We start from the raw sequence: 25,504 nt of genomic DNA on the forward strand, positions 1-25,504 counted from the left end.
CTTTGAAACTGTGTGAATGCTGACCATTTTTCTAAAGACATAAATTCAGATTTGTGGGTGAGTTTGGGCTCTTGTCGAGATCAAAAGACAGAATATGTGACCGTTTGTGTCATTATGCTCATGACCTTCTAAAGCTTTCTTCCCAGTTTTTAATTTTTGAAGGCAGGAAACGGGGCCATGCATTGGTAGCCTCAGGCAGTAAACGCTCATATGAGCTTGGACTTGGCACTAGGTACTGAAACATGGTTGTCCTTCATGCCGGGTGTAATGTACTTACTGGAAAAGTCACTGAATATCTTACCAGATTACTTCCTCTGAGACTCAACTCTTAAACCTGGCCCTTTCTAATGATGCTTAAAATATATTTCGTCCATACCGTTCTTTTCCCCTCCCACTCTCTTTCTCTCTTTCTTTCTTACAGCAGCTCAGCTTTGTGGGAGGGTATGTGCTATGGTGAGTGCTGTGAATTGTGTAAGACTGATGAATCAGACCTGTACCCATGAAACAAATAACACATTACAGTTTAATAATTACAATAATAATAATAATAAAGCAGCTCAGCTTCCTGAGGTAGTGTGATGTCTTTATGGCAATAAGGTGAAAGTGTCTACCTTATTTTGTTATAGTTACAACAGTTCAGAGATTCAAGACTTCTGCCTCTGTCTCAATCCATCCCTTTTCTTTTTTTTTTTTTTTAAGATTTTATTTATTTATTTGACAGATAGAGATCACAGGTAGGCAGAGAGGCAGGCAGAGAGAGAGGAGGAAGCAGGCTCCCTGCCGAGCAGAGAGCCCCATGTGGGGCTCGATCCCAGGACCCTGGGACCATGACCCGAGCCGAAGGCAGAGGCTTTAACCCACTGAGCCACCCAAGCGCCCCTCAATCCATCCCTTTTCTTGACTGTTCCAAAAATATGGCTTCTAGAAAAAAATTAACATTGTAAAGAGGTCTGCCTGAATGACATATAGCTAATGTCCTAGCTAATTAGTCCTAGTTAACTTCTAGTTGTCAGTTAAGACCAACTCTTCAGGATTGCAGAATGTAAAATAACACGTGAAACCTATGTTCACCCAATGCAAATTTTAATTAGTTGGAAAAAATTTAAATGTCCGTTTTAGTGTCAAATACAGGAAATCTGAAGGGATGTGTACTCTAGCTTTGCCCTCCCTTCTCCACTACTCCCCCCCCCCCCAATATGGGAGGTTTCCAGTTCTCAAAATCCTGAAAATCCTCCATTCAGGGACCACCCTCCACCCTACCCCTGACGCCGCCCGAGACTCGTCAGTATCAAGATGCTTCACAGTCTGACCCCGCATGTTCCCTGAGAGAAGCTGGCGTCCTGCTGCTTCATCAGATGTATGATCTCGTTGTACACACGGTGAGGGGCGTCCAAGCCCCAGATGAAATCCACATGTGCCCATTCAGGAATGTGCTTATGGTAGATGAGATTGGTCACCTCGGAGAGCAGCGTCTTCATGTCCTCTGGATTTGAAAGCCAGTCCTGACCCCCGGACCACATTGCGGTGGGGACTGTCATGTCTCTGACTTTGTACCTTATGGGAGTTGCCTAGAAAAAAGGAATGGTTTTTTAGCTATCGGTAACATGTGGACCACGACTTATATTTCAAGCCAACCGAGTCAAAATATGCCGTGTGTTGTGCAGAAAGGTGCATGGGCGCCGCAGCCAAAGGGGACTGCATTCAGAGTGTCTGTTCAGCCCCTACTTGGAGGTACAGTTGGTTAGCCTCAGTTTCTTCATCTGTAAAATGGGGATAACACTTGTAACCACTTACAAGGTTAATGTATGTAAGTGGCCTTCCACCTTAAGCATGAATTTTCAATTCTTTTTCTCCCTCTATTTAACACATACGTTGCCTTTGGAAGATAATGTTCCTGTCCTTTTAAAGGCTGATTTCACAAATTTCAGAGGGGTCAGAAGGAGAGATATTCTTGAGAGAAAGGCAAGAGATTGGAGCCCCGAGAAGGTCGCTAGGTCTTCACAGAGACTTTCTGGGAGAGCAAAGAGGCCTTGAGGCAGTCCAGCTCAAAACCTGGGGAAGTCAATGGCGCTAGAACTAGGGTTGTTTGAGTCTGGGGTTTTGGGGGAAAGTAACGATTAGGTTTATTGCTCCAGGCCCTGTCACCCGAAGAAAGGTACGTAGGATTCCGAACTGATGATCTCTCTTATTCAAACGGTGCTTCTTGATCAGACCGGCTGGCTGAGCTCTGATCAGCTTCCTTAGATTAGAGCTGAGCCCTAATCAAGCATCCAGAACTTTCCACAGTAAAGTTGAGCCCCAATTCTTCCCAGAAAATCCACCATGGAGCCAAGGCTTCAGCCCAGGAGTCCTGGTTGACTCTGTGGCTTTCTAAGAATTTTGAGTTCTAACCTGAGATTGTGATTTGCATTAAGGAGTATATATTTGGACTTTATCCCCATTTCTGGCACAGAACTCTTTACTCTTGGATTTTACCCAGTGATGAGAGTCTAAGTGTCTTAAGTTAATGAGGTGACTTTTGGACTTGATGTAAGGATGGGGGCCATTGGAGCCAAGTGGAGCCAGTGGAGCCAAGCCTGTGATCGGAGGGTTGGAACTTTCAGGGTTGCCCCCGACCTCTAGGGAGAGGAGGACGTTGGACATTGAGTTCAATCGCCAATGGCCAATAATTGAATCAATCATGCCTATGTGATAAAGCCTCTATAAAAACCCTCAACAAGGTTGGGGAGCTTCCAGACTGGAGAACACATGGAGATTTGGGGAAAGCAATGGGCTAGGAGAAAGCTGGAAACTCCTTGCCCTTCCTCCATACCTTGTTCCCTGTATTTATTCCTTCTGGCTGCTCCTCAGTTACGGTCTTTTGTAATAAAGGGGTGATCTACGAAGCAAAATGTCTCTCTGAGTTCTGCAAGCCAACCTGGCAAATTAATAGAACCCAAGGAGAGGGCTGTTAGAATTTTTCAGGCTAGCCGGTGGGTCAGAAGCACAAGAAGAACCTGGGCTTGAGACCGGCATGTGAACTGGAGGGCAGTCTTTGCACACCAAGTCCTTACTCTGACGCTCTCTCCAGGTAGTGTCAGGATTGAGCTAGATAGCAGGACACCCAGCTGGGGTCTGGAGACTTGCCTGTCTGGGGTCGGGGTGGGTGGGTGGGGGGGAATCTCCTTGAGCTCCCTGCCCCCTCCCCGAGAGGATCAAAGTCACCTTTCTTTTTTTCTTTTTTTTTTTTTTTAAAGATTTTATTTATTTATTTGACAGGGACAGATCACAAGTAGGCAGAGAGGCAGGCAGAGAGAGAGAGAGAGAGGGAATCAGGCTCCCTGCTGAGCAGAGAGCCTGATGCAGAACTCGATCCCAGGACCCTGAGATCATGACCTGAGCCGAAGGCAGCGGCTTAACCCACTGAGCCACCCAGGTGCCCCTCAAAGTCACCTTTCATGCTCTAACTTGGATATGAAAGTTTGGAGCATTCCATGGCACAAAGTCATATATATTTTTTATTTTACAGGCACCTGAATTCAGGTCGAACTCTAAGGTGCTGTGATTCTAGAATGCCTTTTTTGCATGTGTGTTTTCTTTTTCTTTCCTGGGGCCTACGTTGTGAGCTGCTCTTTCTAGAGTTTAAAACATTAATGTTGGTAATTGAAAACCATCTTGGAGCCGGAATGCTTTCTCCAAAGACATGTTTTAGGAAATGGTGAGGAAGGACCTAATAAAAAGTAGCAGATGGGGGTGCCTGGGTGGCTCAGTGGGTCATGATCTCAGAGTCCTGGGATAGAGCCCCATATTGGATTCTCTGCTCAGCGGGGAACCTGCTTCCCCCTCTCTCTGCCTACTGCTCTGCCCACGTGTGATCTCTGTCTGTCAAATAAATAAATAAAATCTTAAAGAAAAAAAAAAGTTGGGACGCCTGGGTGGCTCAGTTGGTTGGGCGGCTGCCTTCGGCTCAGGTCATGATCCCAGCGCCCTGGGATCGAGTCCCACATCGGGCTCCTTGCTCGGCGGGGAGCCTGCTTCTCCCTCTGCCTCTGCCTACCACTCTGTCTGCCTGTGCTCACGCTCTCGCTCTCTCTCTCTCTCGAACAAATAAATAAAATCTTTAAAAAAAAAAAAAAAAGAAAAAGAAAAAAAAAAGTAGCAGATGCCTGTGACTTAGAGTTTGCTAGTCGGGGCACTCCCCAGTCTATCCCATTTCCTAGGCTTTTGTATCTAGACTGATGGATGGGAGTGGATATTATGTATGATCCAAGATTCTCAGAGGTTGGCTTCTGTCTGCCAGGCTCCCTCTGGCTTTATGTTCCTGTGGTCAGAATTTCTTTGTGTTCACACACAAGATAACTAATGATCTTCAGTGGGGATTTTCTGCTCAGAGGAGCATAACTCCCCCTTCCGACTCTCCACACCTGTTCATTTTGTGCTAGGGCATTGGCTGTGCATTTTCTTTTCTTTTTTTTTTTAAGATTTTATTTATTTATTTGACAGACAGAGATCACAACTAGGCAGAGAGGCAGGCAGAGAGAGAGAGAGGAGGAAGCAGACTTCCCGCCGAGCAGAGAGTCTGATTGGGGACTCCATCCCAGGACCCCGAGGTCATGACCTGAGCGGAAGACAGAGGCTTAACCCACTGAGCCACCCAGGCGCCCGGCTGTGCATTTTCTTAGATAGTGTAATAACTTTTCATACTTCTCACTTGCAAATGACAGATGTGTTAAAAGTGTGACCAGCAGAACTCTTAAGGATAATCTAGTCCTGGGGGGACCTGGGTGGCTCAGTCAGTTAAGCGTCTGCCTTCAGCTCAGGTCAAGATCCCAGGGTCCTGGGATGGAGGCCTGCATTGGGCTCCCTGCTCAATGGGGAACCTGCTTCTCTTTCTGCTGCTCCTTCTGCTTGTACTCTCTCTGTGTCAGATAAATAAATAAATATCTTTTTAAAAAGATTATCTAGTCCAATTAATAATAATAATAATAATAATCTTTTAATTAGGCTGCATACCCAGCATGGAACCCCATGCCAGGCTTGAACTCATGACCCTGAGATCAAGACCTGAGCTGAGATCAAGAGTTGGATGCTTAACCGACTGAGCCACCCAGGCACCCCAGTCCAATCATTTTTAAAGATAAAGACATCGGGGTCAGCAGAATGAAAGCAGCTTATCCATGACCCCACAGATGAGAGACGGAGGCAGGACTCACAAGCAACCCTTACTTGCTCTTTTATGGGCCATGAAGGAAACTCACCCCTGCCACCTTCATTCCTGGTTTTATTTTTTATTTTCATCTCTTGATCCTAAAAGGGTCCTTCTAGCGACCACCACAGTCTACACTCTTCCTTTCACTATATCTACACCATCTTACTCCTCAGAAGCCCAGTGGCCCTGTTCATGGTGGCAGACTCATCAGGAAAGTTCTCCTACCCTCTTATGAAAGCAGGAAGCCTCTTGTAGAAGCTGTGAACTTCTCTCTTTTCAAATGGAGCCAAGCCCAAACTCGTATTTTTATTCCCGCCTCTACAGAAAACTGTCATTATAACTTCCCTCCCTTTTATTTCAAGAGGATGTGTTCGATTTTCATACCTGATTGCCTTTCTCCAGATTTTTGGTCTCGCTCCCCCAGTCAAATGCCCGAAGTTCCCCAGAATTCATTGCCTAAAAGGAGACAAATGGACATGGCCTTCAAACGCATCCCTGGATAAGGGTGGGGGGAGGGGCGAGCAGGTGCTAAGCCAGGGGAGGGCAAAATCTGAGGCTGCCCTTCCCTTCGGGCAATCTTTGAGAAAGCATCCGGGCAAGAGAGTAAGGCCCTTTTGGGAAGAAAGATGCACTGGAGACGCTCTTGCCACCTTATCCTTCAAATCCAGAAAGCACATTCCCACTGTGGTCTGCGTCAGGTGGCTGTCCCGTGCACCTCTGCAGACTACAACAGGACAGTGCCCCGTAGAGCCCTGCCGTATGGTGATCCTAGGAGAAGGTGACCAGAATTTCACCCAGGGCAGACTTCTTCGTTCCTTTTGATTATAAGGTCTCCCTCCCCATTTACACGCACACACACTCACACACACACAGAACCACGAACTTAGAGGAACAATTTAACTAGGGTCTAAATCCTCAGAGCAAACCGGACTGATATTTGTGATTTTTAAATTTCACCCTCAGCATTCTTGAATTTGGAGCCCTCCGGGTTTTGTTCAATGAGGTTTTGGCTGGAGTAGATGAGGACCCAAGGTTAGCTATGCTCTGGCTCTCTGTCTTTATCTCCATCCTTATTTCCACAGCAATTCGGTCACCCTTCAGTATTGTCTTTAAGGAGTGAGATTAGGCACAGTGCTTCCTTATAATGATGCAAGAATTACCCTCCGCATGGCCCCTGATCCTGGGTGATCCGAGAGGGGCTCATGGCCCCCAGAGACAGAGACAGTGACTGGTGATCGGGACACTCCCTCTAGTGACTGCAGGTGAAGTCTGCAGCAGGAAGTTCTCCTCTCAATTAGGTCCTGCCTTCTTCACATTTTTTTTTTAAGATTTTATTTATTTATTTGACAGAGAGAGATCACAAGTAGACAGAGAGGCAGGCAGAGAGAGAGAGAGAGAGAGAGGGAAGCAGGCTCCCCGCCGAGCAGAGAGCCCGATGCGGGACTCGATCCCAGGACCCTGAGATCATGACCTGAGCTGAAGGCAGCGGCTTAACCCACTGAGCCACCCAGGTGCCCCTCTTCTTCGCATTTTTACTACTATGTGACCATTGTGCCGGCGGAGCCCAGAAAGAGAACGGAAACGTGATCTCTGGCCTTGTCTGTGAGGTGACTAGAGGCAGAGGTAGGTCTCACTTGGACCATCTGAAGTCACACTCTCAAGGTCCACTGAGGATTCCTTGGGCCAACCCTCCCCTCCCCGCCACCATCTCCTGAAAAGAGATTCAGGGTTCTGGATCACAGTGGCAACAGCATTAACAAGATCATATTCTATCCTGGAATAAATATGAAATAACACCTTGGCTGTCAAAAGACAAACTTTGAGTGCTCTAGACAAAGTATGCAGAGACCCTCGACAAAGACGACGGAGTTAGCCTTCCTACCTGGCTCCAATGCAGGATATTTTGCACGGACGTTCCCGCCAGAGTATGAGCGACGTACACGTTTGCTCGGCTCTGTAACAAAACACAAGTGGGTCGTAGGGCATGGGAAACCCACAAGACGTGCACCTTGGCCAGACCACGTCTGCAGGGTGTTAGACTAAGAAATGGGAATATCATCAAGTTATCAGCAATTATTCACGGAACAGTAATATACACATGCGCGTAAATAAAAATGCCACTGTGTCCCCGGGCACCTGTATTTGTTATTCAGAAGAGCTTCTCTTTAGACAGCTGATTTCTTTAAAAGAAAAAAACAAAAAAAAAACCTTGCCAGAATAAGTAAGGACAAGGGAACTAAATTGGATTCAAATCCCACCTCTGCCATTCCCTGTTTAGGTCGATTTGGGAGTAGTTGAATGCATGAGATCTCGGGACACTCGTCTATAAGACGGGGTTACTGATGACACCTGTCTCATAGGATTGTTACAGGGAAGCACTCAGCCTGGCACATAAAAATGCTTATCAAATAGTAGCGATTGATCATATTATTATATAAAAAATGCTTATCAAACAGTAGTGATTGATCATATTATTATATAAAAAAAGAAAAAAATCTTCTGGAGTGAAAGATGTGTTCCTCCAGCTTCTAGAGATGCTGCTGGCAGATAGCAGCCCACTGCTAGGCTTCCTTGGGGGGCCACCCCACGTGCAGAGAGCTGCCCTGTCCAGGGTCTCCCCTGGCAACATCTGTAGCAAATGACAGGTTGAGGTGAGAGTATAGAGACCGACCCTCTCACTCTAACTTGGGACAGCTTAGAAGGGTCACCCCACCTTCACATCCAGCTGCGTCATGGCCTGATGTTTTCAATCTACAGAATCCTGCTTCCTTCCCTTCCCAGGCATCATCCCAAGGGTTGATGTGCACACTATTTTTTTGTCCCCAAGTGTGCTTTCTGAGGAGGCCCCACGGTGACCCCACTGACGATAGCTATGCCAAAGCTCAAATGAAGCTCTGGGGTGTCCCATGAATCAACAAACTGGAAGGACCCAAGAAGAAAGATGAGTTCCACGATGCCTGGCAGCTCTCTCTTTTGCATACGGTCACCTCATGTAATAAAGGGGCTTTCAGACCTCTTCCATCCATCATCTATGATGTCTATATCTAGCAAAGCCCTCATGCCAGCCTGGACTCAGCTTGCATTGAAGTATTTTCTGCACGTTAGTATGATTTGAAGAAGACGCAGTAAGTCTCACCTGGCATTAGCTCATTCTCTGGAGATGAGACTCACTCCTCGTTTTGCTTTGGAAAACTAAGAATTGATGAGGTTCCCACTTACCATGTTCATGTTTCTCGTATTAAATCCTCCCATAAGTAACATGACGTTGCTACAAATCTGATCCATAATCATCTGACCACACAGGTAAATAGCAAACTGTCTGAAGAATCTGGTCTGGTATAGAAATTCCTTCTTGCCAAACAGTCCCTGTTAAAATACGACATGGAATCGTTGTCGTTATGTTACAGTGAAAAAGAAGCGTATCTAGTTTAAAAGCATACAGACCTTCCAAAACTGATAATGGAGTCATGTCCCCAATAAGCCCATTCTAAGTTGCAAATACTGGTAAGTCAAAACCTGGGAGCTGTGGCTGCTGCCAACCTCACGAGAGAGGTTTGTCTCCAACATCACTAGCCCAGGAAAAGATCAACATTCAGGGGCGCCTGGATGGCTCAGTGGGTTAAAGCCTCTGCCTTTGGCTCGGGTCGTGATCTCAGGGTCCTGGGATCGAGCCCCGCGTTGGGCTCTCTGCTTGGCGGGGACTCTGCTTCCCCCACTCTCTGCTTGCCTTTGCCTACTCTCTGTCAAATAAATAAACAAAACCTTTTAAAAAAATCTTAAAAAATTCTAAGTATGATTTCTGCTGAAAGTGTATTACTTTTGCACCATCATTAAGTCAGAAGGCCGTGAAGTCGAGCTATTGTGAGTCGGGGTTGTCTGTCTGTCCTAGCGAGCTGGGTTGGAGGACTCTTCTATGCAGACAAGGAATTATCTGAGGAGTCACGTACCTTGATCATCATATCCGGAAGCGACAGAAATTTGGTACTAGGGCCTTTTGCGTGTTTAACAGTGGCTATGGGCGCTAATGCAAAATACATTTTGATTTTCTGAGCCAGCTCTGGCATGGTGGAAAAGGCAATAAAGCCTACAAGAGAAGAGACAGGTCAGTGTGGATACTGTGTATCCTAGAATCCATAAGATGCTAATTGTACTCTTATCAAGTTATTTCAGTAACTATGAGTGATTGTATCTTAACTGTCCTAGGAAAGTATGAGCTCCTTGATGGGGAAAACACCAGCAGCCACACGCCTCAGTGTTCCCTATGACACCTGGCATCTACCTTCCAGCTAGTAGGTTCTCCCTGCATTATTGAATTAAACTATTGAGTCTAAAGGTACAGACTTTGAGAAAACATATATTCAGAGAAGTAACTATGTGCTGGACACTTTTCAGGGCACTTTTGTGGTTCTTACCTCATTGAATTCTTAGACTCTCATGAAGTACATTTAACAGATCTCTACTTCACAGTGAATAAAATTGAGAATTAGAGAAATTGCCTTATTTATCAGTAACAGCAGGTTCTGTAGTATAATGGGTGTTGGGATAGCAGGATTTCCGCTGGCCTCCTTGATGCCTACCTTTCCTGGAACCCTAACTGTACCATGATCTAATAGACAAGCTATCTACTGAACTGGGTCCCAGCTCCTATTTTTGTCATAGACCAGGTCTGGGACCCTGGATAACTCAGTCTGTGCCTCAGTTTCTATGCCTGTGAAAGTCTCTGAGTTACCAGCATGTGGGGACCATCTCTGTGGAGCCTTGGCGAGAAAAAAAAAAGGCTATCACATAAAGCCACAGCTTGGTCACTGTATTTGAAATACCCTACATCTGTGAACTCCCTGTCTAGGCTGTATTTGTAGCTTGAGGGGGAGGGGAGCTGGGCAGAGGAGGACCAGTATCATGTGACTTCCTCCAGTTCCCTGAGGTGAGTGAGTATTCCTGAAGAAAGTGTCCTCCCCCACTGTTCCCTCCACGTGATCAGGCTTGGCAGCCACATGCAAAGGCAGGCCCAAGAGTGACTCATTCCTCTTGCCCTCCCAGCCGTACCATTAGTAGGACTGGGTTGGAACTCCATTAAACTGTATTCCAGCTGGATTGTGACCCTATTAGAACTCCCCTTGAATGTCAAGTTTGAGAACTCTAGCTGACTTCTCCCAGTGATACTTTTTCTTTATGCAAACCTAGTATAAGTCCTCCATCTAAGCAGCTCCATGGTTGATGACCAGAAGAATCCTATTATGCTTTTTTGTCCCCTTTCTCGTCTCGAAAGAGCATTTGGTTCATCATCAGCACCTTTGTCTTAATGTCAAGCTGGACAATTGAATGTAGAGCAAAGAGAATCTCAGAGGCCTCTGGCCATTAGAGTGGAAGCAGGTATTAACATCCCAAGTTGCTTTCTGTGAGCGGTGTGGTGAGACGTGTCATCCCCAGAGTCAGTTCACAGTATTGGAAAATCCAGAGAGGAAAATGTGAAAGGCAGACCCTTTTCGCTCACCAGAGAGCACAAAATAAAAATAAGCCCACTGAACTCCTACCCTGAGTTCCAGGGAGGGTGTGCTCCCCTGTCTCCTCAGAATCCCATACCTTGGCCTTCCCCTTTGGGTTTGGCTCAGGGTGAAGGCAAAGAGTGCTCTCCGCCCTCCCAGGAGAGCCTTCTCCTCATGGCACACACTGCATTCCTCCTTGTCCCGGTCTGAGCCAAACACACTTTTCCTGCAGGCTTTGATCTGAGAGAGAGCCAGAGGACACAGCCTCCACTCCCATCTCCCCGGCGATGACCTGTACCCAGCAGGGGCTGTGAGTTAAGGTTTCTCACAAATTCACCAAAAGCAGAAGGACAACAGCATGAAATTCCAGACATTGGCCATAGAAGGGGAGGAAAAAGACTTGAATGAAATCCTCCAGCTGCCCTGTCTGTTGTGTAATGATCATTCTTATTGTTTAATGGGATTGAATGCACTGTCTGGGCCAGAAACTGCACTTAGATTTATGTCTTAGTCAAAACCCCTGCCTCACAGAGAGGATCCACATTGTCCCTGAATAGTTCGAACACCTCTAACTCCCCTACGAGGAAGTTACTCTCTTCATTTTGTAGATGAGGAAACTGGGACCACAGGCATTGGACAAATTCCTTGAGGACATTCACCTAAGAGGTGGTAGAGCCAGATGGGATCTAATCCCACCTCTGCCTGCCACCAGAGTCCTTGCTCCCTCTGCTCCTTCAGTCTCTGGCTTCCACAGCCCCCTGAAGAGTCGCCGAAGAAGACAGGGCCAGAGCTGAGAGAAGGTCGGGTGCCAGACCCCAGGCACTGCCAAGTACCATATGCCCATGTCCCTGACTATACAAACCTGCTCTCCATCGAACCTACCCATGGTGGTGCCCTGTGAGTAGCCGACATAATAGATCTTTTCCTGGCCAGTTTTCTGCAAAATAAAGTTTATGACTGCAGGAAGGTCAAACCTAGCCATCTCATCATAACTATAAGGGGGAAAAGACAAAGTTACATGAAAAATTATAATCAGAAACAATGAAAGCAGCCCCTGGGGTTTACAAACAAGCCCTTGATGTCATCAGCCCCACTAGCTTGTGACCGTGCCTCTCAGGATGGACTTGTTTCACCCCTGTGATTCATGGGGGCCTCTGGGCTCACAGACCATTTGCACTATTTGCATCCTGCTGTTTTCTCCAGGTAGTATCACAGAGCGATAATCACCCTCAATGAATATATACTGAGCATGTGATCTGCCTCCTGGTAGAAATGTCCTGCTGTATAGTTGTTGGAACAGCACCCGGCCTTACGGATTCATTTGTATGGAAAAGATTAAAAATGCCACAGGGCCCTTCTCTGATATAGGCTGAGATAAAGAGCAGGTTAAATGCCTATAAGTAATTTACACAAAAACATTAAAAACTGTGAGATATGTATTAGCCAAATTAATAATCCCTAGGGCTTAATAGTTTCCCTGATATCTCTAATGTTGCCTGATCTCATTTCTTTCTGGGGGTACAAGTCCTTGTCATTATTTGGGGGTGGCGGAGTTTGTTCCAGGATATGCATTTACAAAGACATGGACCTATGTACCTTCTCTCAACTACCTGACACCAACTGCCATCTCACCCTATTAGGCAGGCCCATTCTTCTATTGGGGAAACCCATCCTCCCCACTACTTCCCCCAAATTAAAACAACTGGGGGCTCTCTACCAAGATGGTGCATCCAAAGTAAATTATCCAAATGCTAGAAGTCCTATTCTTTACCCGGTTCTCCCCAAGACATCCGTGTCCACCTCCACTTGGTATACCTGAAAGCCCAGAACTCATCTTGGTCTACGGAGAGGGTCTTGTGTTTCCGAGACCAGGTGTTCCCCCTGCTGTTCCCCAGCCACACGTCAAAACCGGCATCTGCCAGAATGAAGCCCAGGCTGTTGTTGCGCAGGTTGGAGATCCAGTTGCTGGCGTCCCCAAGCAGGCCGTGCTGCAGGAACACCACCGGACTCGGTCCTATGCGCAAGAGAATTTCAGTCATTAGACATGTTCTCCACCTTCCTTGTTACCCTCTTGTGTGCAAGCACCTTCAAGTTCAACAGACCCGTGTTCAAAGTTTGATTTAGCTGTTTGCTAGATTGATTATATTAGTTGGTCACTTAACCTGTCTGTGTCTCGATTTCCTTATCAGAAAAACAGGATTTTTTAAAAGATTTTTATTTATTTATTTGACAGAGAGAGATCCAAGCAGGCAGAGAGGCAGGCAGAGAGAGAGAGGAAGGGAAGCAGGCTCCCTGCTGAGCAGAGAGAGAGAAAGAGCCCGATGCGGGGCTCGATCCCAGGACCCTGGGATCATGACCTGAGCCGAAGGCAGAGGCTTAACCCACTGAGCCACCCAGGTGCCCCTCAGAAGAACAGGATTTTTGTTAAGACTAGGTAAAATAGTGCACAGGGAGCAGATACGACGATGCCTGGTGTAGAGAAACGATTGGTAGAGTTCGGGTTCCATTGTAGCCTTTCTATAGTTCTTACTCTCACTCGGTGTGTCTGGGCTGAGGATATTGGAAGTGCCCAGGAAATAGCATAGTCTAATGATTAAGATAATTATGTAATTATAAATATAATGATATATTACATAATTACATATTACATATGTATACATATATACATATGTTTATATAATCATATTATAAAATTATATATATATGGATTTGCCATAGGTATCATACGTATAACGATTTAATGATTACAGGCCCTTCATGACAAAAAAATTCACAAGCCACCTGAAGGAGCTCTCACTGCTCAAATATGGGAAAATTTGAGATTCAAAATAAATAAATGATAGCAATAAATCATATCCCAGTGAATAAATTAAGGATGTGTGAGTCTAGGGGCACTTGGGTGGCTCAGTCGGTTAAGTATCAACTCTTAATTTTGGCTCAGGTTATGATCTCGTGGTCAGGGTCTCGGGCACCCAGGATCGCTTGTGCCCCTGACTCTTTAAAAATATCAAGGTCAAAAGAGACAAAACCTGAGAAATTTGTTTCAGTTCATAAAGGAGACAAAAAGTCATGAAGACTAAATGTGGCATATGACCTTGGATAAGACAACTGACCAGAAGGAAGATCAAATACAAAGGACTTTGGTATAACTGAAAACGTATGAATATGGGCTATGCAGTAGCTACTAATATCCATAAGTGTTAATTTCCTAATTTCTTGATAGATGTATTGTGATGATAAAAGAGAACATCCATCCTTCTTTTTAGTGAAAGGGATCAGGATAGGACCCAGTCTACTGGGTGATTTTCTCCTCAAAGAGGTCAAACAGGAGGTGCAGGAACAATACTGGCCACTAGAGGGGAGTATTCTGCACCAACTGGACCTAAAGGGCAGAAGAATGGGTGTGTTGAACTCCTGGACTCTGGCGTTTTGAGAGAACAGTGTAAGTAAACAGGCTGTGAGAACAGGGTCTCCATCCTTGAATAGGGGTGCAGATGACCCGTGAGTTCTGACACCACCGCAGTCGCTCGATTGCTTGGAAAAGCTGTGCCTTGCTTACCTCCTACTATTTGTGGGGCTCAGCAAAAAGTTCTCTTTGCATCTCCAGGCTCTCTGTTTATTTGTATAAAATTCATTCGTTCATTTGTTCATTCATTCCACACAGATTTATTGACACCTAGAATGTGCGTGGCATTCTTTTAGGCACTGGCTGTATAGCTTTCAATAAAATTGATAAAGTCCCAGCTTCCAGGGAGTTTACATTCTGGTTGCGGGAGACAGATAATAAACCAGCAAATTATCTATTATACTAGGGGGTAAGCGCTGTAGGGAATGTAAGCAGGATAAGGGGCCAGACCCTAGTAGGTGGCAAGGGGCTGCTTCAAACGCACCAAGGTTGGAGCAGGCTGGGCTTATAGAAAGCACAGCTGTGCAGGAGGTATATTAGGAAAAAAAAAAAAAAAAAAGCTGGTTTTCAAAACAGAACCCTGAAACTTGTTTACACCGAAGAGGATAGGCTTCGCTGGCAGTCTTGGGTCTTAATTAAGGATGTGGGCTAGAGTGGCAGACAGGTCTTGATTAGAACACGGGTTTTGCAATATTCTAGCAAGTGCTAGCATAGGCCTTCTGGGCAAGTTACTTAAACTCTGTGAGCGCCAGTTTCTTCAGATTATTGTGAAAGTTAAGAGAGACTAATGCAATTAAAGCACACGGCATCCTAGCTGGTGTCTGCAAAGAACACGGTATGAAACTGTATTATCTGGACTCATGGTAAATATTATAGTTGCTGCTATAAATGTCGAGCTAAAGAATTCAAAGGACTCGAGCACACTTTCGTTGGTAATGAATGTGACTATTTTTAAAAAGCCAGCAGTAGGGGCACCTGGGTGGCTCAGAAGCCTCTGCCTTCAGCTCCGGTCACGATCCCGGGGTCCTGGGATCGAGCCCCGCATCGGGCTCTCTGCTAAGCAGGGAGCCTGCTTCCTCCTCTCTCTCTCTCTCTGCCTGCCTCTCTGCCTACCTGTGATCTCTCTCTGTCAAATAAATAAATAAAATCTTAAAAAAAAAAAAAGCCAGCAGTAGCTGAAAATCTCATACAGAAAAAAATGGGATTCCATGAAGAAATGTATCAAAAAATTAAAAATGTGTATCTATTGTCTGATTTCTTTAAAAACAAACAAACAAACAAACAAAAAAAACCACCTCAGTGAAAAGCTGGCAACATCCCAAATACTTGAAATGCTTTTTGGATGGGGAATACAGGGTATGCAGCAGTGGGTGCCAGGTGCCATATTGGAGTTTGCATTCTCCATGAGCAACAGTTGGTATGGTCTGTTCAAGAAAGCATCAGTGGATATTCTAGAATATCTGCATAAGAGGGGTTTGGGGGATGGGTCAAGAAATTGACCTTTCTTGAAGGTCTTTTTTTTTTTTTTTTTTTTTAAAGCAAACACTATGTTTCTTTGAGATCATTGGGGATATTTGGGATAACTGTGGTGGTGGTGATGGGGAGGATGGGGGGGTGAAGCTATCTTTTGGCCCAAACAGTGGGTTCCAGTCTATAACAAGAATCCAGACTCCCCTTGACACACTCAAACCACAAGGAAATCATTACTATAGAGAAGGCTGCCATGTTGGGATGGCATGGGGTTGAACCATACCTGTCTTTTTAAGTTGCGCTGGGCCTTGAGGAATTCTGTTAACAGAAAGGATGTACCCATCTTCTGTTACAACTTCGTACTCCTCATAAGGATAACCTTGATGTCGGATGATTTCGCTCTAAGGAAAAAGCAGTGTCTTTTGAGTTCAGTTCTGTATGGCTATACTCTCAATGATCCAAAAGTAAAACAGAGATTCCTTGACTCTGGGAGATAGAGAAAGGAGTCCCTTCTTTTCCCCATTTACTGATGTTATCTTAGAAGAACTAACCAGCCCTCTCTAGTACTCATTTTCTTTGCCTTTAATGTAGAGAACAATGGTTCTCAAAGTGTGGGCCCTGGTTCTCAAAGTGTGGGCCCTGGACCAAAAGGATTGAATTAGAAACTCTGAGGGGGGGGGCAGCAATTTGTGTTTTAACAAATGCCTTTGGACATTCTGATTCACTCTAATGTTTAAGAACCACTACACCAGAACCCTGATTTCAAAGCCTGGGTGCATTTTGGAATTTTCTGGGGGCACTTAGGTACAGTTTCCTAGGCTCACTTCAGATATGGGACCAGATAATTGCAATGAAGTCAACAAGGCGTTCTTCCCAGGACAGCTTCAGAGAACCTTCAGGCCACGCGTTCCCTGCGGCTCTTTTCAGTTCTAAGAAGCACAGGCTTAAGAACAGGAGCTCTTAACATTTTTAGGTCAGGGAGCCCTAACGGAATTTGAGGAGACCGATAAAAATGGATATGCACATGGACACGGGGACTTTTTTTTTGTTTTGGACACATTTTTGTATCTCCTTTTAGGGGCTCCTGATTCCTGGTTGCCTATATGTTGACCCCTGTTTAAGGACCCCTACTCTACACAGATATCACACATAGAAACTCTGTAAAACAGGAAGCTTCAGAAATCTTCTCAGTAGCCTCCCTATTCCTGCCCACGTCATCACCCAGAGCGGGGAATCACTCCTCTCAGTTTTAACAGGACCGTGAGGAGAAAGCCAGGTGTGAAACGCCCAGTGTAGTGCCTGGGGAAAAGGGGCATAGTAGTTAACAGAAAGGCCCTTGAGGTCCCCTGCTTGACTTTTATTCCTGGTTCTAACACTAATACACAAACCAGCTGTGTGATCTTGGAAAAATTACTTAACCTGTCCCTGTTCTTTAATTTGTTCATCTGCAAATCAGCTATACCCACAGTCTTTACTCCCCGGGGTTCTGGCAAGGAATGTGAAGAGATAATGCACCTAGAATGCTCACTAGGTTACCTGGCACATAGTAGGAATTCCATGAGCAATAGTGACTACTAGAATTAAAAATCACCCCCACCTTCCCAAGTAACTCCCATTCAGTGGCAGACTTCTGCTTAAGAGATCTTTTTCCAGAAAAACTTTCCTGAATTCCCTGGATTAGTTCCCCCTCTTCTTTGTTTTCATCTTTGATTTCACTGCTATCGTAATTAGTAATGGCGGTTCTATTTTCCTGCTGGACTGGAAGTTCCGAACTTGGGTCTTTTGGCGTTTGTAGATGTCTCTGGAACATCACTGACTAGCACATTAACAAGGGACTGCTAGGTGCTCAATTAACACTAGCTAGAAAGACTCAAGCAAGAAGCCAGTTGTTACCCCAAATACAGGCTAGATTATATCCATATAAATCAATCTACAGAATCAAACCCATTTAGGCTCTGAACGGCTCGTTTTCTATACATCGAATGTATACCAGTAATTATATGGATTTCCTATTTTACTTTGCCTCTCCAGGCATAAACACTCAATGGCAGAGTCTGACTCAGTGGGTTTTGGTGTTAGGGTTCCTGAAGCCCCAACAGCGCCCAGTGCTCGGCACACCCAGTGGGTGAGGCTTGGGGAGACCGGTTCTGCCTCCAGTCGAAGACATTGCCTCCATGCAGTAACTCAGAGGAATGTGTGTAGGATCCTCCCAGGGCCGGCAAGCTGGTGGGAGCCTCTTCTCACCCGGGAGGACTGATTGCACATTGGTTACAATTACGAGCTTTGTGTCTAGGCAGGCCCGGATCTAAACTGTGGCTCTTCTACCGGCCAGTGGCGTGGCCTAACTGAAGTTGCTTACAACCCCTTGTTCTCAGGTCCTTGGTTTTGAAAAATGGGGATGATCCCACCCACCGATCGGGCTGTACCTCCACAGCTTTGGATCACCGTGTCTGCCATGGGGTGAGTCTAACTCTACAGCGGGCATTCCTAAACTCAACCCAGAACTTGAAAGTAAGCCCAACACTCTGGATCACCTAAAAGGACGTTGCATCATTCATGAGTCTTACGTACATGAGGCCCTCTCTAGATTTCACCAAGGCCTCCTTCTTGCCAGTTGACTGAGTCCGAAGGAGGGTATGAAGAATGGATGCTTCTAGAAGCTGGTGTCCTAACAGTAAGTGGGGAGGACTGAGCCCTTTCTAATATGGGAGCAAAAAGGAAAGGAGTAAAAATCACAGGTGGAGTGGAATTGCCCAGGGTCTGGGTGTGGCTTAAGATACCACGAGGGTTTCTCTGCTCCTAGAATGAACCGAAGAATCCAAGAAAAATTTACATTAGGACGCCTGGGTGGCTCAGTTGGTTAAGCAGCTGCCTTCGGCTCAGGTCATGATCCCAGCGTCCTGGGATCGAGTCCCACATCGGGCTCCTTGCTCATCAGGGAGCCTGCTTCTCCCTCTGCCTCTGCCTGCCATTCTGTCTGCCTGTGCTTGCTCTCTCTCCCTCTCTCTCTCTGACAAATAAATAAATAAAATCTTTAAAAAAAAATTTACATTGTGCTTGGGGCAAAGGGATTAAGTCATTCACCCGAGTCTACCAGATTTCTTCAAGGAGGATGAAGGCTGTTGACACATACCCAGGTTAGCATTCCTCCCACTACAACATGCTTATTTATGTCTATGCTCTGCTAGCAAAACTCACCACCACATAGAAATATAATATATAATGCAGATAATACACACATGCAAAAGTGAGTATGTGAGCCACTTTCTTTCCCCCTCAAACACAGAAAAAACCCCAACTTACAATATTCATGAATGCTTCTGGATCCACGGCTTTCGTTGGCATACATCCTGAATTCACATTTCTTTGGAACAAATACGCCACCAGAATCAGAAGCCACATCTCCGTTCTGTGGGAGACAATCCACAGGCTTGACAAGATCTTTGGCATGATCCCAAATCTGCATTTATTGATTTTTTTTCTTTTCCTGGCAATATCACAACTCAATCCTAACGTCAGCACGAGCTACAGCTTTAAAAACTCTCCTACATGTTCCATCCAGGATTCTTCCCCCAAATTCAGAAGCAAATCCAACAAGCTTGGCGGACAGGGAAGAAAGAGCTGGAAGCCGAATGGAAACATGACCCAGGATGTCTCAATGCTATCAGCCCCTCCCACGCCTCCCTGAACACACAGTCACCAGCCCTCAACTTCTGGCTGGGTAGAACCTTCTTTCATACCGCCTGGAGTGATGTGCATATGATACAGCCCATAAAACCCTTGTTCTTTTTTTTTTTTTTTTAAGATTTTATTTATTTATTTGACAGAGAGAGACAGCGAGAGAGGGAACATAAGCAGGGGGAGTGGGAGAGGGAGAAAGAGGCTCCTGCCGGGTGGGGAGCCCAATGCAGGGTTCGATCCCAGGACCCTGGAACCATGACCTGAGCAGAAGGCGGAAGCTTCGCTGACTGAGCCACCCAGACGCCACCCCCACCACTAGCCCTTTAACTGCAGATCAATGAGTTGATAAGTAGTTTTATTTAACATGTCAAGGAATGATGGGGCATTTTCTCATCTTAGCAATAAAAACTCTGCCATTGAGTGTTTATGCCTGGAGAGGCAAAGTAAAATAGGAAATCCATATAATTACTGGTGCACATCCGATATATGGAAAACGAAGAGATCTTTGACTGGAAGAAAAGGAATCTTCCACATTTAGGCCATTTCTCTGTGGCTCGACTAAATAGACACACGCAAAAGGGTTTTATTCTGGGTTATAATCATGAGCTAAAGCTGAGAGGTTCCTGAGACAAACTCCTGGCAATTAAATCACCTGCAATAACTCAGCTGAGTTGCAGCCTAGTTATTTTCACGACCGGAATGTCCCAATCTGATCAACCGTGGGGTGGTGCGAGCACTTCCTTACCCTACTGCTGTTGAAGCAGGCCAGGAGGATAGACTTAACTGTCATTGTGAGTAAAGAGTGTGTTAGAATTTAAGAAAACAAAACAAAACCAACCATTATTTGAAGGGACATTATTTCTTTGTTTAGGGAGATGGACGAGCCATGAGAGACTCTGGACCCCGGGAACCAGAGGGTTACGGTATGGGGAGGGGTTAACAGGGTGGGTGGGGGATGGGGAACCGAGTGATGGTATTAAGGAGGGCACACCTGGTGATGAGCCCTGCGTGTTATAGAAAGCTGATGAATCGTGGATCGCTTCATCAAAAGCTAAAAAAAATGAACTGAGCCAACAGCAGCCACACTAACTTAGGGACGCCTGGAATGTGGTTGGTGAAGGAGCCGAGGCTAGAACAGGACGTGCGAGTCCGTGAGAAAGGACGGCCCACGGTCTCAGCCTCGCCCGTGCTGGGCTGGTGGCAGAGGGGTGATGATGCAAGCCTGAGGCTCTTATCTGGACCCATCTCAGCGTTCCCACCGCGCGGATCTGATGCTTGCTAGGGAGGGGCCGTTTGACCTAGTTCAGAAGAGCAGGGACGTCTGTCCAACAGGGCAGAGAGCTCCACATCCTCAGTCCCCGCTGAGCTCGCTCTGACCTTCTGCAAAGTGAGACTTTCGAAGGGAACTTTGGCCCCCATCACTGATATCTTGGAGTTTTAAATGTTAGAAAGCTAGAAAGAAAAAAAAAAAACCAACCCAGAAAATCACATTCGGCTTTTCTTTTTTTTTTTTTTAAAGAAAAGCGTGTTGACTCGCCCAACATTACCTCGGTAGATTGTGGCAACACGAATACCAAAAATTCAGGAGCTTTAATTCATTGGTTAGTGTTATTACTACATGGAAAAAAATGTGACATTTCAGTGTCCCCGTCCCCATTCGAGGACAGAGCCTTACCAGCGTCGGAAAAAATGGCATCAATCTCTGGAAACTGTCTCTTTAAAACTTCTCTCCTGGGTTTGAGATTCGAGATTATTCTCAATGATTTCATTATAAATTTGGGAAACATTTGCTCCAATATATTCAATATATTGGAGTAATAAACTTGTGAAAATTATATGAATTTGTTAATAAAAGAATTGATGCCAATTAAACTGGTTCAGAAAGAATGTCATTTTGGGTTTTCAGCCTTTCAGAGCCATGCCCTCCTTGGGTGCGAGCATAGTGCAGAGAAAATACAGTTCAATTTGGCTATCAAGTTCTTGGGTGACTTTATGAGCTCCCAACTGTCCTTTTGGAAGCAGGAAAGTGACATTCTAAGTCCAGCTCAAGGAGATAAATTTTGAACAAACATGAAATAAGTTCATTTCTTCCCCACTCCAGAATTTTAACTACCTTAGCAACTTTCAAGCTATTGGAAGCATCAGAAGCATTATAAACAGAATGGGGGTCCAGATGTGCCAACAAACTTGACCTCCAGCTGGGAAGTGTTTCTCTCAAGAGATTTATCTGTAAAGGCTTCTATCAGGGAACTCTGTCATCTTTTAAAATGGTTTTTTATCGTGTCCATACCTAAAGACGGAGGATCTGAAGACCTCGGTATCTCAAAACTAGGAAAATGGGTCTCCCCTAAATGTACATGATGTAGAAATCAATTCAGTATCAAAATGACATAAAAGCAACTGGTCTAATAGGACAGAAGTTAAAGAAAAGCTTTCTAAGAACAAAGTGAATGAAGAATCAGCATGTAGCCTTATCCCAAGTTGTACTGCGTGTTAAAACTATAAGAAACAAACAAAACAGAGGTGCCTGGGTGGCTCCACAGGTTAAGCCCCTGCCTTGGGCTCAGGTCATGATCTCGGGGTCCTGGGATCGAGTCCTACATTGGGCTCCCTGCTCAGTGAGGAGCCTGCTTCTCCCTCTCCCTCTGCCTGCTGCTCCCCCTGCTTGGGCTCTCTCTCCCTCTGTCAAAATTAAAACAACAACAAAAACTCTCTCTCTCCCTATCTCTGTCTCTCAAATAAGTAAATAAATCTTTTTAAAAAACCCATAAAAATAAAACAAACAAAATAGGACAAAATCCCCCAAACAGAAAACAAATAGTAACACAGAGTAAGAAAAAAAAGGCAAATTGAAAAAGCCCCTTCAACTGGGAGAGAAGTTCTCTCTTCTGCTTGAGTTGTGTGTGAAAAGGGTCTTGACTTAGCGCTGTGCTCGCCTGACACTGAATTGAGTTTTATTAAAATGGTTCCTTCAGGTTGTCTAAGCTGAAGCCTGGAGGCCAGTCGGGCCTGGGCACCAGAATCTAACAAAAGTACCAGTCAGTGCTCTGGGCAGACTCTCTTTGCCATTAAATGACGGGAACTTCTGTGCTGACACAGACTTTGGCCTGACCCCTTCCTTTATCACCAAGACTTATCTCGAAGGACACCCCAGCCCTTTAGGTAAATGGCCTTTCGGTTTATCTGCCCTCCCGATGTGTCAGACGTGCCTGAAAACACAGGATTCTCATTTTGAGACCACCTGAAACAGGACTGCGGGGCACCTGGATGGCTCAGTCGGTTGGGCATCTGCCTTGGGCTCAGGTCATGATCTCAGTGTCCTGGGGATAGAACCCCGTGTCAGGCTCCCTGCTCAGCAGAGAGTCTGCTTCTCCCTTTCCCTCTCCCCCAACTCATGTGCACTCTCTCTCTTGCTTTCAAATAAATAAATAAAATCTTTAAGAAAACATGATCGCAGAATAAGACAATGGAATGTGCTTAGGTGTGTGTTAGGCATAAAGAAAACTACAGGGTTTTAAAATAACAATTGCGCAATATCATGATAGCTGGGCGGAAAGAAGGCAGAGTCTAAAGTGTGGGTTCATCCCCTTTTTTCAAAGCTCTGTTTGTATATTTATTTGATAGAGAGAGGGTAGGTGGAGAAGCGGAGGGAAAGGGAAAATGCCCAGCAGACTCCCCGCTGCTCACCAGCCCTAGGCAGGTCTTGATCTCAGGACCCTAAGGTCATGACCTGAGCCGAAACAGAGTGGGACACTCAACCCACTGAGCCACCCAGGTGCCTCAGGGTAGGTTAATTTCTAAAACCAAATAGTCCTATCCTTAAAAAAGATTCCTTCAGCTTTTGTCTATCTGAAGGACGACTTTGCTGAGAAAGTATTCTCCGTTGGAAGCATCTTAAGCTCTTTGAGTATCTCATCCCACTCTTCCTGGGCTGCGATGTCTCTGCTAAGACCTCCACTGACGGCTCTGTGGGAGCTCCTTTGTATCAGATAATTGTTTTCCTCTTGCTGCTTTTAAAATTCTCTTTTGTCTCTAATTTTAGGCAGCTTTATTATAATGTATCTTGGGGAAGATCGTTTTGGATTGAAATTTTGGAGTGACCTCTGAGCTCTGTGAACCTGCATATCCATCTCTCTCCCTAGATTTGGGAAATTCTCCACCAGTTTTTCTTTAAATAAGCATTCTGTGCCTTCCCTTCTTCTCCTTCCCAGACTCCAGCTGTACAGACACTGTCTCTATAAATCCCATATGCTTTCTTCATTCCTTTTCATTCTTCTCTTTGTTTTTTTTAGCTTTTGCTTCTCTGATTGGATAATTTCATTTGACCTGTTTGCAAGCTCATGGTTTCGTTTTTTCATTTAAGTCTTCGTTCAAATTCTCTGTTGAGTTCTCAGTTTAGCCATTGTATTCTTTAGCCCCCAAATTTCTATTTTTTTTTTATATTTTCTGTCTCTTGGTTGAACTTTCCATTGTGTTCTCATATTGTTTTCCTGATACCATTAAATCGTTACCTGTGTACTTTCAGCCCTCTGAGTAGCTATAGAAGAAGCATTTTGAACTCTTTGTCAGGCAATTTCTGGATCTCTATTTCTTTGGGGCCAGTTCCTGGAGGTGTGCCTTATGCTTTTGCTAGAGTCGTGTTTCCCTCATTCTTCGTGATCACCACCATAGCGTCGAACGGGTGTCTGTATTTGAAGATGCGGTCACCTCATTCAGACTTGATGAGCTGATTTTGGTGAGGGAAACCTTTTGTCTGTGGGCGGGAGCATGCGGTGATACAAGGTCTAATGGCACAGGGTGCCAAGTGTGGGGGTGGGTGTCAGTACCAGGTCCAGAGGGGAAGGAGGTCTTTTTGACTCAGGCTGCCGAGGTCCATTGCATCAACAACTCTGTGGTCCTTAGTGAGTGTGTGGGGGTCTGCGGTGGTGGCCAGGGCTGCTGGGGTCCTCAGTAGGCCCAGCAGCTGGGAATCAGGGTAGGCAGCCATGGGGGCTGAAGCTGGTGTTACGTACCCACTGGGCTGTTAGTTGCAGGAGCCAAGTATAGACACACTTATAGTGGCGGTTGTAGGGCAAGTGGCAAGGACTGGACACAGCCGTGGACACACTGGTAGCTGCCGGGGGCCTTGGCTGTCAGTGTGCCCTCTTGTGACCGCCATCTCCCACTGGGCATTTGCAAGGCTGTGGCGGTCCATGACCTGAGTCAGGCTGGTAGTGTGCAAGTACAGAGTGAGGGACTAGGCGGCTGCTGTGGCAGAGGCGGGGGAGGGCTTGAGAGAGGTGTCTGTGGAGGGGAGTGGAGGGGAGGGGGAGTGGAGAAGGAAGGGGAGCAGGGACTGGGGCGGGGGAGTGGAGGGCAGCAGGGTTTGGGGAGGCTTGTATCTGGGATGTACATGGAGCAAACCTAGTGAAATCAGCAGGGGTCTGAGGGGGCTGTGCTGGCCACTAGCATCTTTCTTCCTTCCCTTCCTTTCCTTCCCTTTCCTCCCTTCCTACTTCTTTCTCTCTTTTTAAATTTTATTTCTTTGAGAGAGGGAGAGAGAGAGATCATGAGCAGGGAGGAAGGGCAGAAGGAGAGGGGGAAGCAGGCTCCCCGCTGAGCTGGGAGCCCGATGTGGGACTCCACCCCCAGGACCCTGAGATCATGACCTGAGCTGAAGGCAGACACTTCACTGACTGAGCCCCCCTGGCGCCCCCGGCCACTGATTTCTTGAGTGGGAAAAGTTGCTGGGCTTGTCCACAGAACAGGTCGCTGGGCACCATGGTGGCTCCTGCCTTGTGGCTGTCATTGGTGGCCCCTGTTAACTTCGTTGTTCCTAGCTGTCCCTAAGTGTTTCAGCTTTGCCAAATGGGTGGGGTGAAACCAAAGCAGGTCTTTGATGTGGTGTCCTGAAAGGCTGGGGAAGCTCCCCACTTACCTCCTTCTTCCTTTCTCAGCAAGGGGCACTCTCTCAGCTGGGGATCTCCCTCTTGACACCGGACAACTGGCTCCGGGGCTGGAGGGATGCCGGCAAAATGAGGCTGTCTTCCTTTATTCCCGGTTGTGGCTATTGTCAGGGTATTTGCTACACTGTGTCGCGGAGATTCCTTAGGTGGACTCTGACAGCTCCCGGAGCTCTTTTATTTGTGGATAGTTATCTAATGGTTGATCTTTGTGGGTGGGGTTGGAGGCTGGCGTGTCATACGCTTACTGTTTGTGTAACTCTCTGCAACTTTCTTACCCTTGCTGGGCCTCAGTGTCACTTTTTTGTTGTTGTTGTTGTTGTTAAAGAGT

The 25,504-nt window shown here is 46.0% G+C and overlaps 1 protein-coding gene across 3 annotated transcripts; it reads right to left on the reverse strand.

Moving 5' to 3' along the window:
- Nucleotides 1-885: 885 nt before the first annotated feature.
- LIPM (lipase family member M) lies at nucleotides 886-25,301 on the reverse strand. 3 transcript variants are annotated; one of them, XM_047703120.1, is made up of 10 exons: nucleotides 25,149-25,301; nucleotides 18,854-18,959; nucleotides 15,834-15,951; nucleotides 12,490-12,688; nucleotides 11,557-11,666; nucleotides 9,136-9,272; nucleotides 8,408-8,554; nucleotides 7,071-7,142; nucleotides 5,573-5,644; nucleotides 886-1,568 (listed from the first exon to the last, which is right to left on the reverse strand). In XM_047703120.1, exons 2-10 carry the CDS (start codon nucleotides 18,950-18,952, stop codon nucleotides 1,299-1,301), a joined length of 1,224 nt encoding a protein of 407 aa, XP_047559076.1. In that variant the 5' UTR covers nucleotides 18,953-18,959; nucleotides 25,149-25,301; the 3' UTR covers nucleotides 886-1,298. The 3 variants fall into 3 exon arrangements, with proteins under 3 accessions (XP_047559076.1, XP_047559075.1, XP_047559077.1); XM_047703119.1 differs by lacking the exon at nucleotides 25,149-25,301 and having other exon boundaries at nucleotides 18,854-19,159; XM_047703121.1 differs by lacking the exons at nucleotides 7,071-7,142; nucleotides 25,149-25,301 and having other exon boundaries at nucleotides 18,854-19,159.
- Between the last annotated feature and the right edge of the window lie 203 nt (nucleotides 25,302-25,504).

Source organism: Lutra lutra, chromosome 14 (genome assembly GCF_902655055.1).
Source record: "Lutra lutra chromosome 14, mLutLut1.2, whole genome shotgun sequence".
Lineage (NCBI taxonomy): Eukaryota > Metazoa > Chordata > Mammalia > Carnivora > Mustelidae > Lutra > Lutra lutra.

Excerpts from the sequence above, each read along its gene's own strand:
- LIPM (XM_047703119.1), bottom strand. The coding sequence starts at position 19,000 with ATGCCAAAGATCTTGTCAAGCCTGTGGATTGTCTCCCACAGAACGGAG. Across the intron at positions 15,952-18,853 it reads CAGAAGCATTCATGAATATT|AGCGAAATCATCCGACATCA; the intron begins GTAAGTTGGGGT and ends CTTTTTCCTTAG. Across the intron at positions 1,569-5,572 it reads ATCTGGAGAAAGGCAATCAG|GCAACTCCCATAAGGTACAA; the intron begins GTATGAAAATCG and ends CCTTTTTTCTAG.